This window comes from Drosophila eugracilis, unplaced genomic scaffold (assembly GCF_018153835.1).
Source record: "Drosophila eugracilis isolate 14026-0451.02 unplaced genomic scaffold, ASM1815383v1 contig_353, whole genome shotgun sequence".
Lineage (NCBI taxonomy): Eukaryota > Metazoa > Arthropoda > Insecta > Diptera > Drosophilidae > Drosophila > Drosophila eugracilis.
In genome coordinates, this window is record NW_024573209.1 from 1,112,046 (window position 1) to 1,136,381 (window position 24,336).

The 24,336-nt window shown below is 38.6% G+C and overlaps 5 protein-coding genes across 8 annotated transcripts in view; 3 read left to right on the plus strand and 2 right to left on the minus strand.

Moving 5' to 3' along the window:
- Positions 1–39: 39 nt before the first annotated feature.
- Positions 40–610, minus strand: LOC108105810. Its single transcript, XM_017212549.2, has one exon. It carries the CDS (start codon positions 437–439, stop codon positions 104–106), a length of 336 nt encoding a protein of 111 aa, XP_017068038.2. The 5' UTR covers positions 440–610; the 3' UTR covers positions 40–103.
- A 6,098-nt stretch (positions 611–6,708) lies between these two features.
- On the plus strand, positions 6,709–7,885 carry LOC108105806. The gene is made up of 2 exons (XM_017212547.1): positions 6,709–7,169; positions 7,315–7,885. Exons 1-2 carry the CDS (start codon positions 6,848–6,850, stop codon positions 7,794–7,796), a joined length of 804 nt encoding a protein of 267 aa, XP_017068036.1. The 5' UTR covers positions 6,709–6,847; the 3' UTR covers positions 7,797–7,885.
- On the minus strand, positions 7,821–8,664 carry LOC108105809. The gene is made up of 2 exons (XM_017212548.2): positions 8,279–8,664; positions 7,821–8,203 (listed from the first exon to the last, which is right to left on the minus strand). The coding sequence occupies exons 1-2, from the start codon at positions 8,562–8,564 to the stop codon at positions 7,887–7,889; spliced, it is 603 nt and encodes a 200-aa protein (XP_017068037.1). The 5' UTR covers positions 8,565–8,664; the 3' UTR covers positions 7,821–7,886.
- Positions 8,665–8,740: 76 nt separating this feature from the next.
- Positions 8,741–9,983, plus strand: LOC108105805. The gene has a single exon (XM_017212546.2). The coding sequence runs from the start codon at positions 8,751–8,753 to the stop codon at positions 9,627–9,629; it is 879 nt and encodes a 292-aa protein (XP_017068035.2). The 5' UTR covers positions 8,741–8,750; the 3' UTR covers positions 9,630–9,983.
- A 6,403-nt stretch (positions 9,984–16,386) lies between these two features.
- Positions 16,387–24,336, plus strand: part of LOC108105801 (disintegrin and metalloproteinase domain-containing protein 10) — an 82,717-nt gene continuing 74,767 nt past the window's right edge. Inside the window, exons 1-2 of one of the 4 annotated variants that reach the window (XM_017212536.2) lie at positions 16,387–16,695; positions 17,298–18,005. In XM_017212536.2, the coding sequence (XP_017068025.2) occupies positions 17,942–18,005 (64 nt within the window). In that variant the 5' untranslated portion in view covers positions 16,387–16,695; positions 17,298–17,941. The remainder of the gene's footprint in view (positions 16,696–17,297; positions 18,006–24,336) is intronic. The other 3 variants (XM_017212538.2, XM_017212537.2, XM_017212540.2) reach the window with 3 other exon arrangements.

The window sequence follows — 24,336 nt, forward strand, 5'->3', positions numbered from 1 at the left end:
CAATATATTATTTATTAAACACGAAGGACATTCCTGATAAGAACTTGATTTTGACTAAATTATAGGAAATTTTAATGAATTTCCAGGACACATCCACAACCCTTTACTCGGCATCCACATCAACCCGCACCGCCTTGCAGAGGTCCATGAGCTGTTTGCTCGACTCCTCCATTTCGGTGCTCAGCTTGGAGAGACTGATCTGCATCCTGGCCATGCGCATGTCGCCGGCCTTCAGCCGCACCTCCTGGTTGGCCGTAAAGTCGGTGGCATCTCGACGACCTTGCGGTGGACGCTGGCGATGGGGGTTCCGTGGGTGTCTACGGCTGGGACTGCGGGAGCGAAGAACCAGACGATTGGCAGATGCAATGACGTCGTCCTCATCCGGATGGTCGAGGCCATTGCTTGGGCTGCATAGCCTCTTGGTTTTCGTTTCCGGCATTGTTTTTTTTTTTTTTTGTTTTTGGCCAGATAATAGATCCTAGAACGTTTTATTGTCGTCACAGAAATTTGGTTTGCCAAAATTATATGTGATAGAGGAGGGCTGGTGGGCAGAAACTACAATGTGTGCTTGCTTGGTTGCGTATCGAATTGTTTCAAATTGTTTGCTTTACTTGTGACATCATGAACACGGATTGCTGAGCTCGCACAGGATATCCTATGGTGTGGTATTTTGCGGTGGCAACGCAGAAAACTTTGCCAGCGAATGGATGGGGCAACATGTGTGCGTTGGAGCATACCACTGAACTTTAATTACAATTAACCGCAAATGATGTAGCGCTGCTGGTGATGGCGGCGGTGGCATTGACTTGCGGTCATACGAGGTGTGTTCAAAAAGTAAGGTGACTCTTCAAATTTCGCGAATTTCAAATTTTTCGATTATCGATTTTTTTGTTTTGTTATATTGGTACACTCTTCCCTAACATCTGTACCAAGTTTCAATGGAACATCCTCTTTTGTTTGGTTGTGAGAGGCGTAAAGTTACAAGTTGTTTTTGAGCTCGGCGATTTTTGCTATCGAAAATATGGATCAAAGGATTTGCATCAAATTTTGTGTAAAAATAAAATTAAGTGCTCTGAAACACTTGAAATGTTGACAGTGGCATACGGTGAAACTGTTCTGAGTAAAAAAAATGTGTACAAGTGGTACAAACTCTTCCAAGATGGCCGGGAAGATGCCAATGACCAGCCTCGCTCTGGACGCCCAAGCACGTCAACAACTGATGAAAACGTTCAAGCAGTGACGAAAATTGTTTTGGAAAATCGTCGAATCACTACGAGGTGTGTTCAAAAAGTAAGGTGACTCTTCAAATTTCGCGAATTTCAAATTTTTCGATTATCGAAACCTTTTAGAAGTTTTCGAGGTGTGTTCAAAAGTAGGTGACTTTTCAATTTCAAATTTTTCAATTTTCGTTATCTTCAGTTTTGGGAACAAGAAAAGTCACATGGGGCCAAATCCGGTGAATATGGTGGCTGAGGCATTATTGTGGTGTTGTTTTTGGCCAAAAATCCAAATCCTTTGATCCATATTTTTCGATAGCAAAAAATCGCCGAGCTCGCAAAACAACTTGTAACTTTACGCCTCTCACAACCAAACAAAAGAGGATGTTCCATTGAAACTTGGTACAGATGTTAGGGAAGAGTGTACCAATATACAAAACAAAAAATCGATAATCAAAATATGTTGCCCGAAATTTGAAAAGTCACCCTTTTGACACCTGTATAGTGAAAAATAATGATAACAACAAGTTTTTAAACTAATTTTCTAGGCAACTATAAAATACTCTTTTATATAGAATTTGATTGCAATTTCTTTTAAGTTTTCTTTGAATGATAATTTATCAGCTTTCAATCTTATTTAAAGAAAAGACAATCCCCAAGATCTACTTTAGAAGCCACACCTAATGGTTTTACGTAAAACACTTCAAACCCATTTTCATCCTTAAAAATTGTTTTTAAAGCCAAAATCAAATTAAACTTTCCTAACTTAATTGTAAATTTAAATCAATTACTTAAGTTGTAAAGTAATAATTAATTCCCTTCTTCTATAATTGATACCGACGTCTCGTGTAGCCATGCCAATCCAGGATACTTGAAAAAAAAGTTGAAATAAACCTATTAATGTATCAGGAGTTCCTGCACACACAAACGCTTCCACAGACGTTCAGTTGAGAAGGCAAGAAAACCCGTAGTAACATGGTCATGAGCGTACGGAGGACGAGAGGCGGACCGACCATCTGACCACATGGGAGGACATGGCATGCGATGGCCGGGAAAACTCAACTCCTGCCACTTTGTGAACGAGAAGGGAGAGAAGGAGCATGCAATTAATTAAAAATACATGCACCGTGAACGAGTTCCAGACATCCTCGCTGTCCTGCCTCCTGCAGCTGCATTAATTTGACCGCAAAATAAGCCAAGTATTCGGTAAAACAAGGCATGACAGGAACTATGGCGAAAGCCATATCGGACAGCGAATATTTTCCTTACCAACGCTAAATGCATTACACTCGAGACCAGCAATTTGATGTCCTGTTTTTATTTAATCCCCACCTCTTTTCCCTCCTCTTTTTTTCTACATTTCTTGTTTTTGTTTTTTTTTGTTTTTGCAAGAACCCAATGGTCAGCATGTGGCAGGCAGGAAGGCAGGCAGGGAAAAGTCCTTGTGTCCTGCTGTTCGTGCTGCGTAAGCTGCGTTCATTTGTAAACAACATAGTCATCGCTGGAAAACAATAACAAGCCCAGCAAGAAAAATAACAGGGAAAGTTAGGGTAAGACAAGCTGAATAATTAAATACACTTTGCAAGCTCTGAATAAATTGTTATTCCGAGAAATTAAGCTGACAAATATTTTTAAATTTCTAAAGGAATTCAGTTTAGTTTCATTTTGTAACATATATATATATTCTTGTGAGAACTTTGATTGGAAAATATATATACGCATAGCTAGCACAGCATTCCTCAGATAAAATCAGCAATCACAAATCAGTGGCCTCTAATCGGAATTTTCTACTGTCTTCAAATTACATTTTGTACATATGGGCAAAAGACAAAAGCCAAAAGCCATGGAAAATTGCGTGGCTTTTCCTTATACACACACACATATGAGAAACGCAGAGTATGGGAAAAATAAGCGAGGCCAGGACATCAAATAAAGTTAAGCAAACAAGAGCATTAAGTGCATTGATGTTGTTATTGCTGTTGTCTGGGGGACCGACCACCCGAGCAAAATGCTTCCTTTTTTACTCCTGCCTCGGTGGCCCTTCGATGCCTTCCCCGATTTAAGGAACAACTTCATTAGGCAAGTGCTCGACCGGCTCCATGCAGCCTGGTGCCTGTCCTTCCATCTCTCCTTCACCGTTTTCTATTGATTTTCTTAGCAATATTTCCATTACGTCTATTTTACTCTCTATAATCCCATTTTTTAAGCGGTATTCTAAGGGATATATTGTATTTCTGGCAGTTTAATTTACAGGAAGATATTCATTTTTACATACATTCTTAAGAAGTTAATCAAAGATACTATTTATTTGATATTACAAGTTTTCACTTCAGTTACAAGGTTATTTATTACAAGGTGTTCTTTCTAAATATGAGAAGAACGCTTTTTTTAGTTACTTTTCTTACTCTATTAATTAAATTTCTATGTCTAAAGAACATTTTCTCTTTGTACCATAATAGTAGGCATTTAACGAACCAAGTGCCGGGTATTTTACGGTCGGGTTACTCCACAATACATCGTTCTTACCTGGCCCTTTTTCTTCTAGTTTGTATTTGCTTGTGATGTTTTTGCTTGCAGACACCGTGAAGAGTGTCAAATGCCATTAAATGCCAACTAACCAGCAGCGGGCCATGTCTGAGCGGCAAGTGGCCAGGTGAGAAAATAGCCAGCTACTGATTGCCACAAGGATGGGGCATGGAACATGGGGAATGGGAATAGGCGGGGATCCTTGCTGGGGATTCACTAGGAAATTTCACTTACCTCTTGCCATAGACAAGAGTGGCAAGCGCTTTGACAACGTTTTGAAGTCTCTGGCAGGTGTAAGTGAGTGTGACATCAACTTCTATTCTGTTTGTATAACAGAATGAACCATCCTACAACATTACTCTATTCAGTTGAAATATCAGAAGTTCAGGCAGAAGTTCATACACTTACTAGATATATACCAGAAAAGTGGTCATGATTTAAATAAGATTGTAATGTATTTCTTCATGTAAAATAAATCTCGTAAACTAGAAACTAACTAACTAAGCAGCTGAAACTTAAACCTAACTATCTCCAGATCTTGACCAACATTTTTCATATAGAAGTTGGGAAATTATGACCCTTATGATTATGTGGCACGATGAAAATGCGATTCTTGCCAGGCGCTAATTGAATGCATGCTGCGCCACTCTCAAGTCCTTTTTGCTCCTGCAGCATCCGAAATTGCTGGCTTTGGCCAAGATGATAAACGAGCTGGCCCAGAGTAATAGGAAACAAACAAGCATTAAGGCCGAAATATCTCTAAACAAATATTATTTACGAGCTGGCCAGGCGAAAGCGCGGACTGGGACTTTTGGCAACGGTTAGACGCCTACTATATTTGCCCACTTGCAGCATTTAGGCTATAGATTTATATATATATATATTTTTATCGTGCGGCATCGAGAATAATCAGCAACACCTCATAAATCCAAGAAAGAGGCCGACGGAATTTTGGACAGTGTAATCAGGAAGGTTGCCAAAAAAGCAATTGGGACAGCTAAGAGGAACACAAAGGACGACGATTTAATTAACGATATTTTTAAATGAGAACAATAACGGAGCATATGTTTTAAGTAATAAGACTTATAACGTAAAAAAAACTACTGCATAAGAGCTGCATTAAATCATCATTAATCTTAAAATAAATACAATTTATTTATTTTCTTTTAACACTTAATTTGTTTTGAATTTTCTTCTTTTTAAGAACCAATGTCCATCATAATGTAATTAAAAGTGAACTGAGATTAAAGTAAACCTGGACTCTCGTGAAATGCATTTGCAGAATGGGCTTTATGTAAATCCAATATATGGAAGCGACAGCACGATCGATTTGTGTGCCCCTCGGTGCAGCCTCAAAGTAGGCAACACAAATAAAGCTTAACATACAGCCGAAGGGGTGAACTGGAGGATAAAGGATGGCGGCCACTCAATCCCAGTTGTTCTGCTTCAACACTTTCGCACAAACACCAATCAACTGGCAGATGAATCAAGCGCAGGCGTTGGCTGCCCAGTTAAGCCCACTGTATACACCCACATCTCCTCCTATCATCCTATATAGCCCTACCAACACCCGCCCCCTCTATTCATACATATATCCCACTCCCAACTCCCCATTTTTTGGACAGGCGACAAAACTGCGCCACAAAGGGCAAAGGCAAAGGCAGTGGCTGTGGCAGTAGCAGTAGCAGAGGGGTAGAGAATGCAGTCCATGGCAACAGCATCAACAGCATCCAAAGGCAAACACACTGGTCGGCACATGCGAGTGGAAAATCAATAAAGTGTACGTTTATCTTATTTTCTCGTCGCAGGGACACTGAGATTCCCACTGACTGTCGTTTTATTCCATCCACTTCCATTTCCACTTCCCCTTCCCTTTCAAATATAAATATAAATCTTCGGCGCACTTAAGCCTTTTAAATGATAACAATGGCCAGAGCAAAAGATGCTTCCCACCCTCACAAAAAACACGACCACTGAGTAGCAGGTGCGCACTGGACGCCCAAAGGACTTACTACTACAGACAGGATTGGGATATTTTCCAACCCATTCTACAGATTTTTTTCTCCACTGCAAATGTGCGTACACTGTCCACATGCCATTTATATATGTTTATATAGATATAGATATATATACATATATATATTCCCCTTCAGCAGACAACTCGAGATATTCCATGAATTTATTATGTCCCTGCTTTAATAGAGTTTCATCGAAAAGTTTCCCCAGAACAAATTATGAAATATACGGAGACAGCTTTTTGCCATTGAACGGAAATTGTGGTTTAAATCTGGGGGATGAATTTGGTTCTAAAGCGAATATGAACAAAAAACATATATATCAGATCATAAAATGACACTTTATGGGTGGCCAGAAGCGAAAGTTTTTATTTTCATTAATTTATTGTGCTTTCACATTAAAGCAGATATTGGATTTGAAATTTCGTGGGAAATAGAATGAATAGTTTTAAACTTTGATGTTGCGGAAGTGCGAGGTTTTATAAATAATTATTAAAACTTTTATAATTAACTTTCATGGTACAAAAGCACAATCTGCTTTATTGACTTATTGACTGTAGTTTGTTATTATTTCGAATTTCCATTACTCATTCATTGCAGTTTGTTATTTTTATTTTGAATATTCATTGCTTTGATAAACGCTTGAAAAGTAAACACAGGAAAAACCTTAAACTGGTAGGACGAACCCTTTGGTCTGACTTGGTTCTTAGAATGCACTTATGCAAAATAACATTAGCGCAGTAGACCGTCATAATTGTCATATTAGACAGGGAAAATCCATAGACGAGTGCCGACCCTGAAGTGTCGATGGACAGAAGCATTTCGACCTGCCGGCCAGACAGGAAAGGAAATTGCTTAATTTAGCGCAAAAATTATCCACTGGCCAACGAGGCTCAATTGCCGGTCTGCCTCAAGTCGTTTGATGCAGATAAAGCAACCCTTTGCTTGCAATAAATTGAGGCAGACAGTTTTCAAAATGACACGAATGGTTGAAAATAAATTCTATTCACTTTATATTCTCACACTCATGATTTTCACAGACTAAACACACAAAATCAAAACGGCAACGACCGACTAAAAGCTCTCCACATGCTGAAACCAAAGACTGGCACCTCTAGAGATGATAGCACTACCATAGCGGCACCGGTGGAGAACCATTTCGGTGGGTCAAAGGGAAAGCCACTAGTTGGTTGGAACATAGGGAATGGAGATGATAAGCTTCCAGATAACCCACTCACCAGCTATCTGACCGAGATTCAACTGAGCCATAACCAGATTACCAAGCGATTCGCTGAACTACTCAATTTGTTCGAAGATTACACCAAACTCCTGGACAATGAGAATGAGCATCATCTTGGCGCTCCATTTCGGCTTAGGCGAGTCCGGTCCGAGCAGTTAGTTTTGAAGGAAGGTAAGATGAATTTTTCTTTGGAGAAAACAAAGAATGTTGGTCACACAATGTCAAACGAGGCAGACGTTTTTAATTACCTTTAAGTCGACAGTTTTTCCTAACATTTTATATTTATTTAGTTTGTAATATCATATACTCTCTACAGAGGCTGAAAATATGCAGCAAAGAGCATCAAGTCTCACTCAGCTATCAGATATCACAATAAAGCCCACCTGTGAGGTGAGCAGCCAGACTTCTTGGACTGCCGTGGATCAGAGACAAGTGGACTGTTGGGATTTAGAACCGAAATTAGCAGCTTTAAACGAAGGTATAGATTCGGAAACGGAGAAACCAAGCAACGTCCTGCAGCACACGATCCACATCGAAGTGGAATCGGTGACATCGGCCACGGATATGCAGAGACCTCCACTGCGTCAACGGATGTGGAATGTCCTTGTCCAGACGGGCGATACTATGATCGCCTGTGCCTACATGATCGGCGAGAATCTCACGATTGTTCTGTTTATTGCCTTGTGCCTATGGTGTCTTTACTTGTTGTTGAGCCACTTTTATAGCTCCTTGCAGACCAATGTCAGCCAGCAAATAGACTTGAAACGGAATTTAATGCGCAGTGTTCAGGCAAAGTAATTGTAATAAAAAATGACGTTTGGCTCTTGAACAAATAAAAAGAAAACCCGAGTGGCGATTTGGCCCAGGCGAGTTGTCCATTCCTTTAATTTATCTCAACATACTGGGAGTGCAACAACACATAATGGCAAGACTACAATATAATGCCGAGGCGAAATCGGTCAACATATAGCAAAAGCGATCGGCCAGTGGCGGTCGACCCAAGACATTTGGTATTGGAACGGAAATAGCATCAATGAAGATCGTTTGTCTGGTCAGTTCGCAGGGGGCTGGAGCTGGGACAAAGTCCACAGTGCACGATCTGATACGCCGGCGTGGCTGCTCCGTCTGCACTCCAACCGAATGGATACTTTTGGGCTCATCAATGGCGGCCTTGCTAAAGATCTCAACATCGTCCTCAGAATTTTCTGCAGGTTTTAGACATTTCTTACAATTCTTTTAACCAAATTGTATAATATAACGACGAGTTCTCAAATGCTTACCTTCCAATGCCTTGGACATCCAACCGTACCAATTCCTTTTGTTGGCTTCGACCGAGTGCGGTTTTGGACTGGTCTGAAGGGTGGCCGTGCTGGGTGTTATAGCCATTTCACTGCCTTCCAAGTCGTCAAAACATTCGTCGGCATGAAAGCCCAAAATGTCGAATAGCCGCTGGCAGGTGTTCTTCTGCTCGGACAATTTGAGCGGCTCATTTACGGCATCCTGAACCAAATCGCCAATCAGCAGGTTAATGACGATCGCAGTCTGTGGTGGCTCTCTGCACGCCATTAAGCTTATAGCGTCCACAGAAAAAATTTTGAAAAGTTTCGAAAAATGTTTTACAACCAACTGAAGCCAACATAATTTCGGCCATACGATGCGATGACAACTATCACACCGGAACTAAAATTCATCTTTCAAATTTGGTATTATCAACACAAAAAAAATTGCCAGTTTTTAAGCATCGCAAAATAAATGGATAAACGGAAAGAGAGTAAAAACAATAAAGATGAATGCCTGTCATCGTCGGATTCTCACGATCAAGTAGTAATTAATATGCCACCTGCCGTTGATCAGGCAAATGTTGTGTATCTTCCAGATGCGAATTTAGGCGCCACAGAGACGGAAGAAGCTTCTTCAAATCACAGATTAGTGGAGAATCTGTCGAATGTAGAACCATTAAAGAACAAACATATGTCTTTTGATCCAGATGATCAGCCCAGCACGAGTAGTCAGACCGCAGAAAGGAGACCGAAATTGGAGGATTCCTTTGCCAAGGATCAACTCTGTAAAGCAACGATTCCAATCAAAGGCGTACTCTATCGTGTCTCATACGATCTGAATACAGTTCAAGGTCGAAGTGAATCACATCCAACGGTGTATCTACAAATACCTGAATTTTGCGAGCTGGGCACCCAGACATCAGAAGTACACTCCCAACCTCGACGATTGCGTTTGGATCTGACCACTCGGAGACCAGATCCAAATCGACCGCCGTGTGAACGCCAACATCACACTATCACCATCAGTGGCAACAATTTGCCACCCAATCCTCCCCAGCTTCGGCGAACGATCTGCGCGCGAATTGGTCGCTACTTCTGCGATTTTGTGGCAGCCTTTTGCCTTTGCCTGCAGGTCAACAAGGATTGTGTCTTCTGTTTGGGTTTCTTTGTGGCCTTCGTCATCAGTGCTAGTTTCCTCACCGCCTTCTTCTACCGGACCATCAGTTTTACCTCATCGCCGGTGCGGGTGGCTGTTCCATTGAGTGGAACCACGCACTATGAACTTGCCACTCTGAAGTTCAACGGAGGTTACTACTACATCTACAATAATAACCAACATAAATTTGTTTAAACTAATTCGCTTTTGAGTATTATTTGATTGGAGTTAGCTATCTATCTAGTTTTCTGTAAGTATAAATTAAGCAAAGAAACATATTTTTTTCATCATAAAATTTAACATCAAAGTTGAGGAACTTAAATGAAATACCGAAATATAAATTCCTCAGATGTAAAATACTCTTTGCGAATATTTTTTATCGTCTTCAAACAAAGTCGGATTGTGGAACTTTAAAAATACATGACAACCGCATGGCCAGGTTCAATCAATGGTCTTCCAGCAGTCTTTCTGGTTGTCATGGACTCCAAAGCTTGCAGTTCGCTCACCCCAACTGCTTTTTCCCGCAAACTTTTATTCTTTTTTTTTTGTATGAGTTTAACTCTAGACAAAACGTCATACTATACAGCGGCGGGTGGCAGATAGAGAGAGAATGAGAAAGAGTAGGCCTTGTCCGACTTGACTTGACTTGACAATGGGTCACACAAAAAGTCGGCCTTTGGGTACGGGAAATTGGCCACAAAACGTTCGTCGCCTGCTGTGCCAGGAGCAGGCGGTCGCCAAGGTTTTTGGCAAGATGCCCAGGCACAAAGGAATTATTGTTAATATAGGCAATGCCCGCCAGGCCCGGTCAAATCGAGAGAGGCAGCCAGCGACGACGGGGGGATGTCTTTTCAATATAATTTATTTATGGAAAATATGGCAAATATTCTGTGGAAATTATATGATCAAATAAATAGTGAACTTTCAATACGCTTTTTTGTGAGATATCTTTGAGGTTTTATAATTTAGATTTATATTTATGTTACTAAACAAATAAATGTTTATTTTTCAGGTAATATAAGACATGCCTTTCGCACCTAATATTAAAATATATTTTTGGCTTTATCGTTTTTTAATTTAATTATGTTTAGCAAGCTGTTTGGTAAACGAAGCCAAGTTTAAATTTACTCTTCATTTTCCGAAAGATATACGCTAAATTTTATTGACTCTTTGGAGGGGGAGGAGGAGGCTGCTGACCAGAACGGATGAGCTGTTAAGATAGCAAATTCAGCTAAATTGAATTTTACATAATACATGTTTGTTGTACCCGGAATATACATATATATGTATGTATATATGCAGTGCACATACATAAATATCATCTTCATTTTTTGTTGGCACTGTATGCTCAACGAAGCAATTAAAGTTTAAGGGGGCAAACGATATATATGTATAAAAATAAATCGAGACTGAAATTGCCAAACAATTTTTGGACAATATTTTAAACTTTGCTCTTGTGTGTGTGTGTGTGTGTTTGTATGGGGGTGGTGTTTGGTGGGCGTGGCTACTAGCGTTAAGGGAGGCTGATGATGGGGTCGGGAATGAATGTTTGACTTGAATGGGCGAACAGAGCGACACGGGCTTCCGCTGGCAGGAAATTGAATTGCACGAACACGCGAAATTACATCATTTTGGAACCACGGTAAACAATTTCCCGTTTGCACCTAACCGTTTTTATTTTATTTTTCTCCCCATTTCATTTTCGCTGCATACATTTTCCAACCAATTTTTGACAGGCAAATTTTTCGTTGCCTAGGTGCCACCCCTCCTACCATCCATCAACTACCAATCCTTGTTAACGGCAATTTGTGCGAAAATATCAATTTCACTTTTTTCCCATTTTGTTCTCCTAGTCCGTTCTTTATGACCATTTTGTGTGGGAGTTTGGCTAAAAGGAGAGCACCCGTGAGCAGAGCAAAAAAAAAAAGAGTGAAGAAAAAAAAGCATTATGATAACAACAAAGGCAGCCAAAATGTCTGCAGAGCCAAAAAGACTGACAGCCAGCATATAGAGATCCGGATACATAGATACATCGATGCGATACACACGCTAGGCTACAGCTAACGAACAAAAATATAAAAGAAATGGGAATCCATGAATCCAATACCACCACTTCCACTGGGGCACAACAAGCCCTTCGCGTTCTCAAACATGGCAGCACTGTCAAGTTTGAAAGGATTATTGCCACTTGCCGCTTGCGGCGAACGTTCTTAAAATGTAACACGTTTCAAACAAGTTTAGATACGTGTGTTGTGTTGTGTTTTGTTTTGTTGTTTTGTCTGTTAGTTGAGTCTGGGCCTGGATGACTAGCTGGCTGACTGGCTGGCTCTCGTATCTCAGTCGGTATCTCTTCGGGCCAACAGCGTCTATGTAAAAAGTCATCAACGGGGCCAGTTTGCCCAGGCCTAGGAAACAAACAGCTAAAGTAAAATAACAAAAAAAACAAACGGCGGCGACTGGTTTGACGAGCTTTTTTCAATGGGCTCTCGCGACCAAAAACCAAAAAAAAAAAAAGGAAAAGACAGCCCTCAGTTTGAACTCTCCTCTGGTCAGATCTCCCCCAGCTTCGTCGTCCCGGGTTCAAATCCGATTCCAATTCCGACTCCAAGCGGTTATAAAAAATTCGCGCTTGGGGTTTCTTTTTGCCGAAACCGAACAAAAAACCCGAAAGAGAAATGTTAGACTTTGAGATGCTCTAAGCACGCAAGCTCAAAAAATCAACTCACGGAAGACAAACGGATAGTGGTATAGTGGTCGCCAAATATCAAAGAAATTCAAGCAAAAATTTTGGTTGGCTGGCGAGGGGGGACAATTGTGTAAGATTGATGGGAATGCTGAGGTCATTCATCATGCGATTCCCGTCTTGATTGGACATTTCACAAGGCTTGATAGACGAAGGTTTCAAAATACATTTGCCAGCATATACGTATATTTATTGAAGATTATCTTAAAAAAAGGAGCAAGAAGAGCAAAGAATGGGCTCGTAATCGGATTGATGGCAAACAAACGAAATATTTTTATTGAGGCTTCTTTAAAAGATTAAATTCCATTTTCATATTAACACCACATTTATCTTTAATGCTATTTTATTAGTGTTCTGTCCCTAGAACCCCATAAATGTGATGTGCAATCTTATCTTGCATTTAAACTATTATTGCCCAACCCTATTTAATTAAAAAGAAATTCAAATAATTTCCCCGGGGCAATATACAAAATATCTGATGTGTTTAATGACATTGCAGAAATGTTTTATTTTTACGACAGATAAGCCAAAAGCTATTATATTTAATGACATAGGTATCTATTTTTGGAACCTTATAATATTAACATTGACACTTATTTATTGGCATTATAATTGAAATATCAAAAATAGATATATATTAATTATTATTATTTATTTCCTTATAATTCGATTTTCCATGATTGCAACTTTTTACGTCTATAAAAGCTTGTGCATTTTTTGTATATTAATAAGGAATAAAGGATATTCACCCTATTCTCTTACATGCAGCTGCACTCTAAAACTTAGACACTTCCACACTAACTAACACAAATATAATTAAACGTTTTTTCAATAACTTAAATGAACTTTGAAGACCAAAAGAGGTCAAAGTTAGGTGCATTAATATTGCAAACATTTTCGCACTCTGCAACAGAAATTCGAGGGACTCTCGGTTCACCCAATTTTACGACTGCAGGGTATTTAAAATGTAAAACTTTAAGTGCGACTCACCTTTAAGAGGGGCTGGCATTGGTATTGGTATTGGGTGTGCGAGTGTCTGGCTGCCATCGACATTGGTGTCCGTGTGTATCTGTGAGTGCTGTTGGGCTGCTGCTGCGGCTGCGGCTGCTGCTGCATCTAAAATCTAGATGATGACGATGGAAACGCTGCTGCACATCCTGGCGGCCATCTTTTCGACTGGCTGAGTTAACTTTTTAAGCCGCCTCACATGTTGTTTTCTCCGGTTTTGTTGTAATTTCTCGATTAACACTTCGGCTGCATGGTGTTTATGTGCATATATTATATATTATATGGATAAATTCGTTTAGACGTGTTTCTTTTCAAACGGTTTTACGACCGAATTGATATTGTTAAATTGATTTACGGCTGGCCGTGCGCACAAATCAAGTTTTTTGGCTTTATGATTCGTCGAGAAACGAAATAAATAAATAAATAAATATATAAAGCCGAAATTAATCGACGGAAGCCCCGAAAAAAAGCTTTTGAAAGTGGCCCACGCAGGCGGCAAATAGCAATAGTTGAGAAATGAGTTAAATAATGGCAAAAAATCCAAATTAAAGTGTAATAAAAAAGAGGTCTAACCACTTTTTTGTATTGTTTTTTTCGATTTTTTTGTTAACTACCAGCCGAACAGCTGAAAAAACACAAAACTGTCGACGAACCTTTCGGCCATTTCCAGCCGGTTTGCAGGCAGAACAAATAAGGCGAAAAAAAACTAAAACTAAATTGACTTTAAAAATCAGGAAAGGATGGAGAAAAAATGAAAATTCGAACTAGTTGCAAAGCGCCAGCAGCTGATCTTCCGGAAAATTTGAAAAGCGCGTCCACACAACCTGAGCAAAGGACCTGCAGCCGGGCACTGAATTCCAGGAGCGGACCGCCTGCCACGGACGTCAACTTATGTAAAGCCGACTGCCAACAGCGAACTTCGGCCCACATCGCTTTTCCCACTTCCCCCAATCCCCAGCCTCTATCCCCTCACTGGTCTCCCCCCATTTTCCGGCATTACTGCCGAAGTAAGTGCGTGCGAGCGAGATGCCAGCAATGCAATTTTGCGGGCCAAAGTCAGGCAGTTAACCAGCAGGCTGGTCCGCTTCTTCTTCTTCATTTTCTGCCTCCATCCTGCTGCCTGTAGCTGCCCCATTCGATGTGTGCGTGTGTGGCGCCTGCGCACTAATCGCACAGCTGACGGCGGTAATGGAAAGGCACGGATTTATATGGTATCAGGGGCGCAAAAAACGAACTATACTCCGGGTGAATTCAAGTTTTAGTCTTATTTGTTTAAGATAAACTATCATGATGGTATTTAAAACATATTTAATCCCTTAACATTTTTCATAGTAAGATTAAAACGGGGGCATCTGGCATAAATATGCAAAAAGTAAAACTTGCCGAATTTATCTTTATAAGAATTTGGGCCCTCAACCGTGAACCGTCCCTGGAATCGGAGGTTAACCGCTGTTGCTAGGCGCCCGACGCTGTCCCTCCTCTGCCGACGGCGGCAGAGTGGAGTCGACTGCAGAGCCAGCTGATTTCTGTGGCAGAGACAGAGGCAGCGGAATGGAACGGGGATTTTCCCGAAAAGTAACGGCTCTTTCGGGGAAAAAATGTTTTTCGTATTGATTTCGGAGCGCTGCATGTGAGATTCCCATAAACAATCTATATGCATTCTAAAACAGCCAATGAAAGGAGTATCAACAAAAGGATGAAGAGTGAAGGGGGCAAGCAAGCAGAAAGAATAAGAAGAATACGGAAAAGAAGCAGAAAACAAGTTCTGGGCGAACAGTGGGGCAAGTTTAGAAACAAAGCGACCACTGTGCGGCAGCCGTCGAGATTCTAAATTCGCATTTGCAGTAAATGGTTTCGCTCCACTCTCTGCTTCTCTTCCTCTTCCTTTTGCTCTCGCAATAAACCTGTTTTTTGTGGAGAATTGTTTTTTTTATAGCTTTTGCCACTTGCCACCAGTCCAGGCCAAAAAAAACAAAACAACAAAAAAAGTATTTCACAACTTTTGTTTGCTCGCTTTTTTTTTTGTATTATTGTTGCTGTTTATTTGCTTCTGTTTATCATTCACTGTTGTTGCCACCGTTTGGCGTTTACCTTTTGCACAATCTTCGTTTACATGAAAGCGGCGGCGACACGCGACCAAACACACACATTCGCGCCTACAAGTAACACCTACACACCCACACACGGACAGGGGAACGCGGACAGACTCACGAATACGCGGCGGTAACGGTAACGGAAAGAGAGAAAGAGAGCGGCACGTCCACCCGCAACAACGCACGAGGAGCATCTGGCCCAGTGTTGCCAGGTGATATAACTCAAGGCCCCCTTTTACCATTACGATATTTAGCACTAAAAAATCCAGTTAAACAGAGATAATATGCAAATGGAAGCGCGAAATTCGAAATGACAGTTCAATGAAGGGATCCTAATTTTACGTTAGATCAGCAAAAAGTTATTGTGCGTTAAAACATTTAATCATTGCACAAAATAATTAAATGAAAGTAGTAGCTTTGCCTGGCAAACTTGCAAAACAACTGTAAGCTGTAAAAGATTGATACAGAATATATCAATATCTTGTAATTCCTCATCCATGTCTAAACGTATTCAATCAGTCCAATGTAAAATTGGTTAGAAGCTTTGATTTAAATAAACCCTAAATATGAAATGTTTTAATGTGCAATTTAAATTAAAAATTTAAACATTTTACCATTCCAATTGGGAGCCCAACAAAACCAATAAGTCTGGTGGCACTGTCATATTGGTTAGAGCTGACACCTAGCAAACGATTTATATCGATAAATTGCACCAGGGAGGAAGAAATATTATGGATTTAGCGCCGGACTTAAAAAAATAAAATTATTTGCTGTTAGAATAAAATAGAAAACTTTTAATATACGTATAAAACTAGCATTCTGAATTTATTTCTTGGCAGATATATATATTTCATTTTATAATGAAAAAATTAACAATGCTTAAATGTGTCTACTTTGGTTTGTACACATAAGATATTAAGGAGAAAGAAATAACAATAAAAACCACGAAGAGAGAGAATTAATCCAGAAGGAGAGTAAAACTTTTAGAGTGACCATAATAACTAGTGTAACCCCTCCTGTAGGAAAGAAAAATACCATGAAAGAACGCAATTTTAAACATAATTTAGCTTTCCGCGACTGGCCACACTGAATGTGGAACATACACATATGTATTCAAACAACGGCGAGTTAAAAAAAACCATCAAGCGAGTTGGACGCGTATCTCTTTGAAACGGATCTCGGAACGCCGTGGGAGTCGGAAAGTCGGAAAATCGCTGAACGCGTGTTCGTGCGTTTGCATGTGTGCGTGTGTGATTGTGTTTGTGTGTAGGAGTGCGAGCGGGTGAGCAAAATATAAATAAATAAATAATAAATTCACCAAGTCGGGCTTCAGAAATGTGCGCTAATCAAATAAAATGCCCCCGTTTCTGGCCAATTGAGAATTGTGGCTAAACAGAAAATTCGACGGGAGTTTCAAGTGAGTGCCAATTGCGGAGACAAAATGGCTGCATTTCAACGCATTTAATTTACGGGCAAACACAAAGCGCAAGAAAGAGAGCGAGTGACTGAGAGGGACAGGCAATCAGAGAACAAAACATAAAACAGAGAGAGCCGAAAGAAAGGATATGAAGAGAACAAAAAATAGTAAACATATAAAAAAACAATGTTAAATTAGCCTAACAATATTGTGAAATGCTTAGTTATGTTTAACAATAATTCATGAAAACCGTGTTTTATGTTTTCTCATTCTCAAACCGTTGTAAACATTTTATTTAATTTTGTAATTCGGCAGCAACAGCAGCAACAACAACAATCATCTGAAAAGCAACAATAATTAATTTAATGCATTTCGTTGCGTTTGCGCCGCAGCTGTCGCTCTTCCTTTCTCTCTTCTTCTATCGCTCTCTGTTGTCTCCGTTGCATTCACTCTCTCGCTCTCCTGCCTGCGCTTGCTCATTACCTTAGCGAGTGTGTAAGCAGGAGGCCAATAGTTGTTCTTGTTGTGATTTTCTGTTTGTTTGTATTGTTTTTGTTTTATGTTTTTTGCTTATCATTTTGTTTTGTTTTTTTTTTTAACAGGTAATAAAATTAAACAAAATTCAAAAAAGTAAATTGCGTTTTATGGTTACATTTCCAAAGAAAACTATTTGTCAACAAACTCAGAAAAGCAAAAAAAATAAAATTTTATATGAAAATATTTTTAAAAAAATGCCAGTGTTAAATGTTTGCTCTTCAACCTACAGAAAAATACAATCCAGTGAATAAACACAGAAAACCATCCAAAAAAGAAGTTCATTTTTTATTTTCGCTTTTTATTTATTAACGACAAAATATTGGATAAAATATAAAAATAAGAAAAAAGTGTACGTGACAAGAGCTCGGAAAAAAGTGCAGAAAATATAGCGAAAATAATTCGTGCGTGCGAAAAAGTGCTGCGAAGTTTTATGGCCCATGCAAAAAGTGCTAAATTTGTAAATGGCATGGAAAGTGCAAAGCTCTGATTAAAAAGCCGCCAACAGTGAAGCACGAGGTGGTGCCGCAAAAAGATTAAAGAAAAAAATAATAAAAACACTAAAAACCTCCACAAACTACTGCCAAAAGGAAATTATTAAAAATATAAAAATCAAACAACGAGCTCCGATCACATTAAGGAAACAGAAATTTGTACTAATTCTGTTTAGAGGACTTTAGCCACCATCCACGTTGGATCCCCATCGCATATAATGTCATCAAAATGTGCTTTCCACATTGTATTCGTATCGATAATTTTCATCATCATCGTAAATGGTAAGTTTCGTAGTAATAACAAATATTAAGTTACTAAATGATTTACTAAGAAAATAATTGGTTTATGTAGTAATTATTAAACGTGCCAGATTTCTTATGAAAGAAACCTTTTATGATTAATTTTTAAGGGCTTAATTCTGAAGCGTAGGAATAATACGAGGTGTGTTCAAAAAGTAAGGTGACTCTTCAATTTGCGAATTTCAAATTTTCGATTATCGAAACCTTTTAGAGTTATACGAGTTGTGTTCAAAGTAGGTGACTTTTCATTTCAATTTTCAATTTTTCGATTATCTTTAGTTTTGGGACAGAAAAGTCCATGGGGCCAAATCCGGTGAATATGGTGGCTGGGCTTTGTGGTGTTGTTTTTGGCCAAAATCCAAATCCTTTGATCCATATTTTTCGATAGAAAAAATGCCGAGCTCGCAAAATAACTTGTAACTTTACGCCTCTCCAACCAAACAAAGAGGATGTTCCATTGAAACTTGGTACAGATGTTAGGGAAGAGTGTACCAATATAACAAAACAAAAAAATCGATAATCGAAAAATTTGAAATTCGCGAAATTTGAAGAGTCACCTTACTTTTTGAACACACCTCGTATAAAAATATGTGTTATTTTTTATATTATTCATTCATTCTTATATTTTTTAGCTAAACAAAATTTATAAAAAAATATGGGGTAAAATTATTATACATATGAGTAACAAGAGAATATCTAGTACATTTTTGTATAGTTTTGATTGATTTGCCATAATAACCCAAAGCTTACAAAAAAGCTTGAGCCAACTCATATTCCTTTTAATTATTTAAACCGATATGTACTAGTCTTCTATAGTGCACTTGACTCACTGAAAACAAAAGAAGCCACAACAATCAGAGCTTAAAATGAAATACAACCGAGGGTGCTGCAAATGACCCATAGACAATAACATTGAAACAAATGCTCAATCAGGCGGAAACGAAGTTAACATTTTCACCCGAAAACCCTTCGAGCAACAAAAATAATTACGTACTTTGCCAGGATAATTGACGAGAGAGAGAGAAGGATTTCTGAGGGGGTAAGGTTATCATTATTTTAAGGGTGGAGCAGCGGAGGTACTCTTATAATTTTGGTAGACAATTTTGGTAATTGTGTCTTGCCTTTCTCTCCCCCAATGTTGGGTGTATTTTGTTATTCAACAAATGGGTTTTACCATGCTAATTAATTTAATTTCGCTTTTGTCACTCCAAATGAATCGACAGAACATTTTTCTAGCGACCTAGAGTGTTTATTTTCAGTATTTTTTGCCTTTTACTTTTATTCTCACTTGCCAAGGTGCCAAGGTTTCCAATTTACCCAACTCTAATAACACATTTCTTATGTATACACATTTCACATGAGCTAGCTACTCATTTACATATATGTATTGGGATTGAGATTCAGATTCTACTTACTTATTTCAACAAAGCAAATCCATTGTTAAGGCCGAAAGAGAGGAAAAGGTAGAAAGCATAAGGTGAGTCATGAAAACATGAGTACACCACTGGAGACTCATCCATTTTTATTGTGAAATAGCCAACTTCGGGTGAACAAAGGGGACTTCCAAATTTTTTAAAAATTAGTATACATCATGAAATTTAACAATTTTAATGATAGACTTATAAGGATTTGTGTTAGTTATTTAGAGGCAAGTTATGAGTCAAATCTGTTTGTTTTTTAAACGATTTTTAAAGCTTAAATTGCTAAAAAATTAATCAAAGTACACAATTAAAAAACGTATTACGCCTTGGGCTTTTTTTTCCGACTTCAACTAATTTGTTTGCTTGGCAAGATTTTCCTAAGTTCAACATTACGAAATTGAGGAGGGGCAGGGCATACGACTAAAGGCAAAACAACAACAACAGAAACATCCACTCTTGGCTAATTAGCCAAAGTCAAGCAACATGAGCATGGGCAAAACACTGAGATGGAGGGCCAAGAATCGGACGGAGAGAAGATGGCAGAGTGGCAGAAAAGAAAACTGGTTTATCCACTTGGCCGGCTAATCTGACAACAAAGAAGGAGAGCAGACACAAGAACTGAGAAATCGGGAACTGAGAACAGAGAACAGAGAACAGAGAACCGAGAATCAAACTGAAATAGAGAAGAAAAGAAACAACAAAAAATTGCGCTTAGTTTCAGCGAAAAAAGGTCAATGTCTCGACATTATCTGTCTGCGCTCCAAACATATAAACAATTATATAAAAAAATATGCAACAGCTATAAAAGTTTTCTCCCACAAGCAAGTAAGGAAATAACAATATATATATATATGTATATATGAATAAATATGCTTCAAAGAGCAACAGTTCTGAGATACAGAAACCTGATATAGCTGGGAATTAAGATAAAAGATACTCTATCTCAGTTTCAGCTTAAGATTGCGGCTATTTAATTTTACGTAACTTCATCTGTTTGATTTTGATTTCTCTCTTTAATCTTATTTTTGCTTAGCTTTAATGGGAAAATAAAACAAGATTCAATATTCTAGACACAAGTGAAATGAATTTCTGGAGTCACATCTGGCTTTTTGCTGCTTTTTGCCATTATTGATAAGCTGTTGACTAAAAGTTCGTTTCAAATATAATTTCAGACAAAACAAAAAGCAGTCATAAATCAAATATATAGGCGATGTGGTTAGGGACTGGAAGGGAATAGATAGGGCCCAGAACAATGGACACTTTGCCCGGGCATTTATGCAATTTTCTTTTGCTTTATTTCCCGTACGTGCCAAGTGCAACATAGTAAACAAACAAATAATGAAGCCACCATCCAGAACTAGAGATGACAACGTGACCGCGGATGAAGAGATTCGTGCTGCTTCATAATGTTATACACAAAAAATGACCTAAAAACACTAAAATGGTTTATTTGGAATATCCCAGCCCAGATGATAGACGGGGTGTGTGTTCTGTATTTGCTGTCATATCTGCCAGATACAAATGTATCTCTCATTGCAAAGTGTGTTACTATCACCCATTCGCCAGGCATGCGACTGACATTTATTGTTTGCCGAGTGCCAACCAAATAAATGAAATATAATAAAAAAGAAGAGAAATATATATATATTTATAAAGGGAATGTACATGCATGCGGTGAATAAATCCCTTAAGCTTGTTGAATGACTGAAGCGCCTGGTACTTCAAATTGATGAGTAGCTTTAATGGAAGGGCGTGACTTGATGTAAATTGCCTCCTTCTAGGACGCACATGCACATGCAGAGATATGTAAATGGTTTTTCCCTTTGAGGGTGAAAGCGAAGGTTAAATCGAGTAAATGTCGTTATCCTGGCAGGTGTAATTCGCGTTTGTAATTTTCCATCCATTCGCCCATTTTCGTTACCGACTTAAAGGTTATGGCGCGTACATTTCAATATGTGCCATTCATTAACGTAATCCTCGAAATGTTTGTCATATATTTTTGTTAGTCCTTTTAAGGGGATTCCCTTAAAGGAACCAGTTTATTTAAATATTTCTTATATGTAAGATTATTAAAGTCAGGCATATATGCTCTGTGGTTTCTTTTGTTTTAAAGATAGAAAGCTATATGAACTATATTAGATAAGGGCTAACCACTTCCTTTGTAACCCTGATTAATGTGCGCTGGTGTAGCCTTTAATTCAATCAGGAAGGCCAAAGTTGGCCACTAAAAATGCGCTTAAATTGGATTTTATGTGAGAATTATGCTGCCTCAATATGCCAAATGGCCTAAATAACAATCAAAGCGGGACTTCTTGGGGCGTTTTGGAGCTTTTGGTAGAATTTAATTAAATTATTAAAGTTACGCGGTAAGCCACAGAGATACGAGTGGGATGCATAAACAAACAGACGAGCATCAGACAAAGGCATAAAAACTTTTCTTTTCTTTTCATTCCCCTTTTCCACATTTCATTTTCTTCCCTTTATTTCCCCTTCTTCTTCTGTTTCCCCAAGTCAAGTTGCGAAGCATAAACAAACAGAAGGCAAAACGATTCGCCAAGACGGAGATACATTATGCACAGACGCAGCTACAGATACAAGATACACCATATATCGCATACTATATCCACACGGACAAAACGAATGGAAAAACAAACAAAAATGAAAACGGGAAAGAAGCTCAGATAAAGGAAAGAAAACTAAGAGAATAAGACCAAGTCAAGCCAAAGCAAATTTTCGTGTTGGCATTCGCTTTTCGCATTCGCATTCAAGTGCAGATTCACATTCATTTGGCTTGGTCTAAAAATTATGTGCATATACACACAGGGCAGGCAGATATATTTATGTATATAGTTTGGTCCTTTTTGGTTGTATTTTTCCAGCAAAAGAAAAGGTGTGCTTTGCCTACGGGTTATCCTCTTGCTTTTCCCCACATTTTAATAAATTAAATATGAAAGCCTGAAAGTAACTGCTGGGATGTTTGGCAAAGGAGAAGTATCCCAACATCCAGAATTTATATCTTATTTAAATTAAGTGCTAGAACTTGATTATGTAACTTTATAAGAAAGTTCCTTTTAATAATAGATAAATAAATCAATATTTTATTTTAATTTAATATTTTTTTTACCTTTAGCTAAAAAGCAAAATCGCCTTTGAGAGATTTTCTGCCTTTAATTTTCTTCATTGTTGCGTCTTCATTTTTATGCGTTTTTCCACTTTGGCTGTCTCGCAATTTTCTTATTGTTACTCTGGGTTACGACGTCTAAAGTTTTGTTGTGGAAAAAAGGGGTTGCGAGGGAGGAAGGTCGATGATGATGATGATGGGGCAGGCGGCGTTTGCTTTTATTTTTATTGTGTCTCTACTCTGCCACAGAAGTCGACATTTTTATGCTGCGCGCCTTTGTGGGGGGCTCTTCTATCAACATCCTCCCCTTCCTCGGATGCGCCCTTTTAGTTCTCGATTTTCCCGGCGTTTTTCGTCGGTGTGCCAAAGTTGATTTTCATTAGTTTTAATGCCGCTCATTATGTTTCGGGGTCTGTGTCTGTGTCTGGAATCTCTGTCTATCTGTTTTTCCCTGCCAGCGGGGCACATACACACTCGTCGTACACACATCCCAGACATCACCGCGCACGCAGATTGCTGCCAATAAAGGCAAACTTTGGGCCAAAGAGTTGTGTGTGCGGTTAAATATTTCATTTGCCATTCCAGGGCTCAGATATGCAAAGGAATGTTCATACATCTATGGATATGGAAAGTTTCCTCATAGATGATAGCTATCCTTTATGATGAAAGAAAACTTCTGAGAGCCATATGAAATTTATGACAGTACCTATTATTATTTTCATTATATTTTTTTAATCCAATAATAGTCTGGAACTTGACATTGATTGGCCAAATATATTTATATTTATTTCACAAATATAAATGCCTGCAAATGCAACATCAAATAGTTGCAGAATATTTTTCATCAATTCAATATCATATGTCATGTTTTCTTTTTAGCCTTTTCTCCTGCCAATATAACTTGATTGATATGCAACAAACGAATGTCAAACATCTCCATAAATGCACATAAAATTGTATTATTTTATTTTGTAAAAAAGTAGAAATTGCAGTTTCAGCATTTTTCCCGCAATTGGAAATGACATTAAAATGTATATAAATCGATAGTGAGGAACCAAAGGACAGTTTAAAACGTTTTTAAAATTTGTATTTTACACTTTTGAGTCAGCAAAAAGTTTTGATTTTGAACAAGTTCATGGTTTCTCACGGCATATTAGTTATGGCGCTTTCAACGAGAGTTGTATTTCATTTAAATAACCACTTTTTTGATTACTCAGAAACGTAGAAAGATTTTCTTATCAAGGCTAGATTGACCGCAGAGTCCGATTGTGAGACTCTTTAGAAATCGCCTTTGTGAATGACATTCAACTATAGTTTAATCTTTTATAGTGGCATTGTTTTTGTCAAACAGAAAACTTAATAGATAGTACATTATTCCAAAACGTTGGGTCATTTGTCTGCCTATCGGTTTAGGATTTGTTAAACGAAATAAAGTGGATGAAATCAAATTAAAGGGACTTTCAAAATGTCGACAATAAAATTTCGCGTTGCGGAAACCATTTTACATACGTATATTTATGCATACAAAATAAATAAAATTGTAGGAAAATCGGACGAAAAGCCATTAAGTCAATGAATGGGCAATGTTAGAGGTACATGGATGTACTAGCTATGCTTCAGTTCATTTAAATGTGATTTATATGGCATAAATAGGGTTGTCGTGGGCTGTGATGGGGGCATGTAGAAACCCAAATGAAAAGAAACGAAAGTGAAACAATCTGAGTGGCGTTTCCTGCAAGAGTGCGTAGAGTTTCATAATCATTTTTTCCAT

Bases quoted from the DNA above. Each gene is read 5' to 3' on its own strand.
- LOC108105810 (XM_017212549.2), bottom strand. From the start codon at position 439: ATGCCGGAAACGAAAACCAAGAGGCTATGCAGCCCAAGCAATGGCCTC.
- LOC108105806 (XM_017212547.1), top strand. From the start codon at position 6,848: ATGCTGAAACCAAAGACTGGCACCTCTAGAGATGATAGCACTACCATA. The intron at 7,170-7,314 runs GTAAGATGAATT...TACTCTCTACAG, and splicing joins GCAGTTAGTTTTGAAGGAAG to AGGCTGAAAATATGCAGCAA.
- LOC108105809 (XM_017212548.2), bottom strand. From the start codon at position 8,564: ATGGCGTGCAGAGAGCCACCACAGACTGCGATCGTCATTAACCTGCTG. The intron at 8,204-8,278 runs GTAAGCATTTGA...TAAAACCTGCAG, and splicing joins GATGTCCAAGGCATTGGAAG to AAAATTCTGAGGACGATGTT.
- LOC108105805 (XM_017212546.2), top strand. From the start codon at position 8,751: ATGGATAAACGGAAAGAGAGTAAAAACAATAAAGATGAATGCCTGTCA.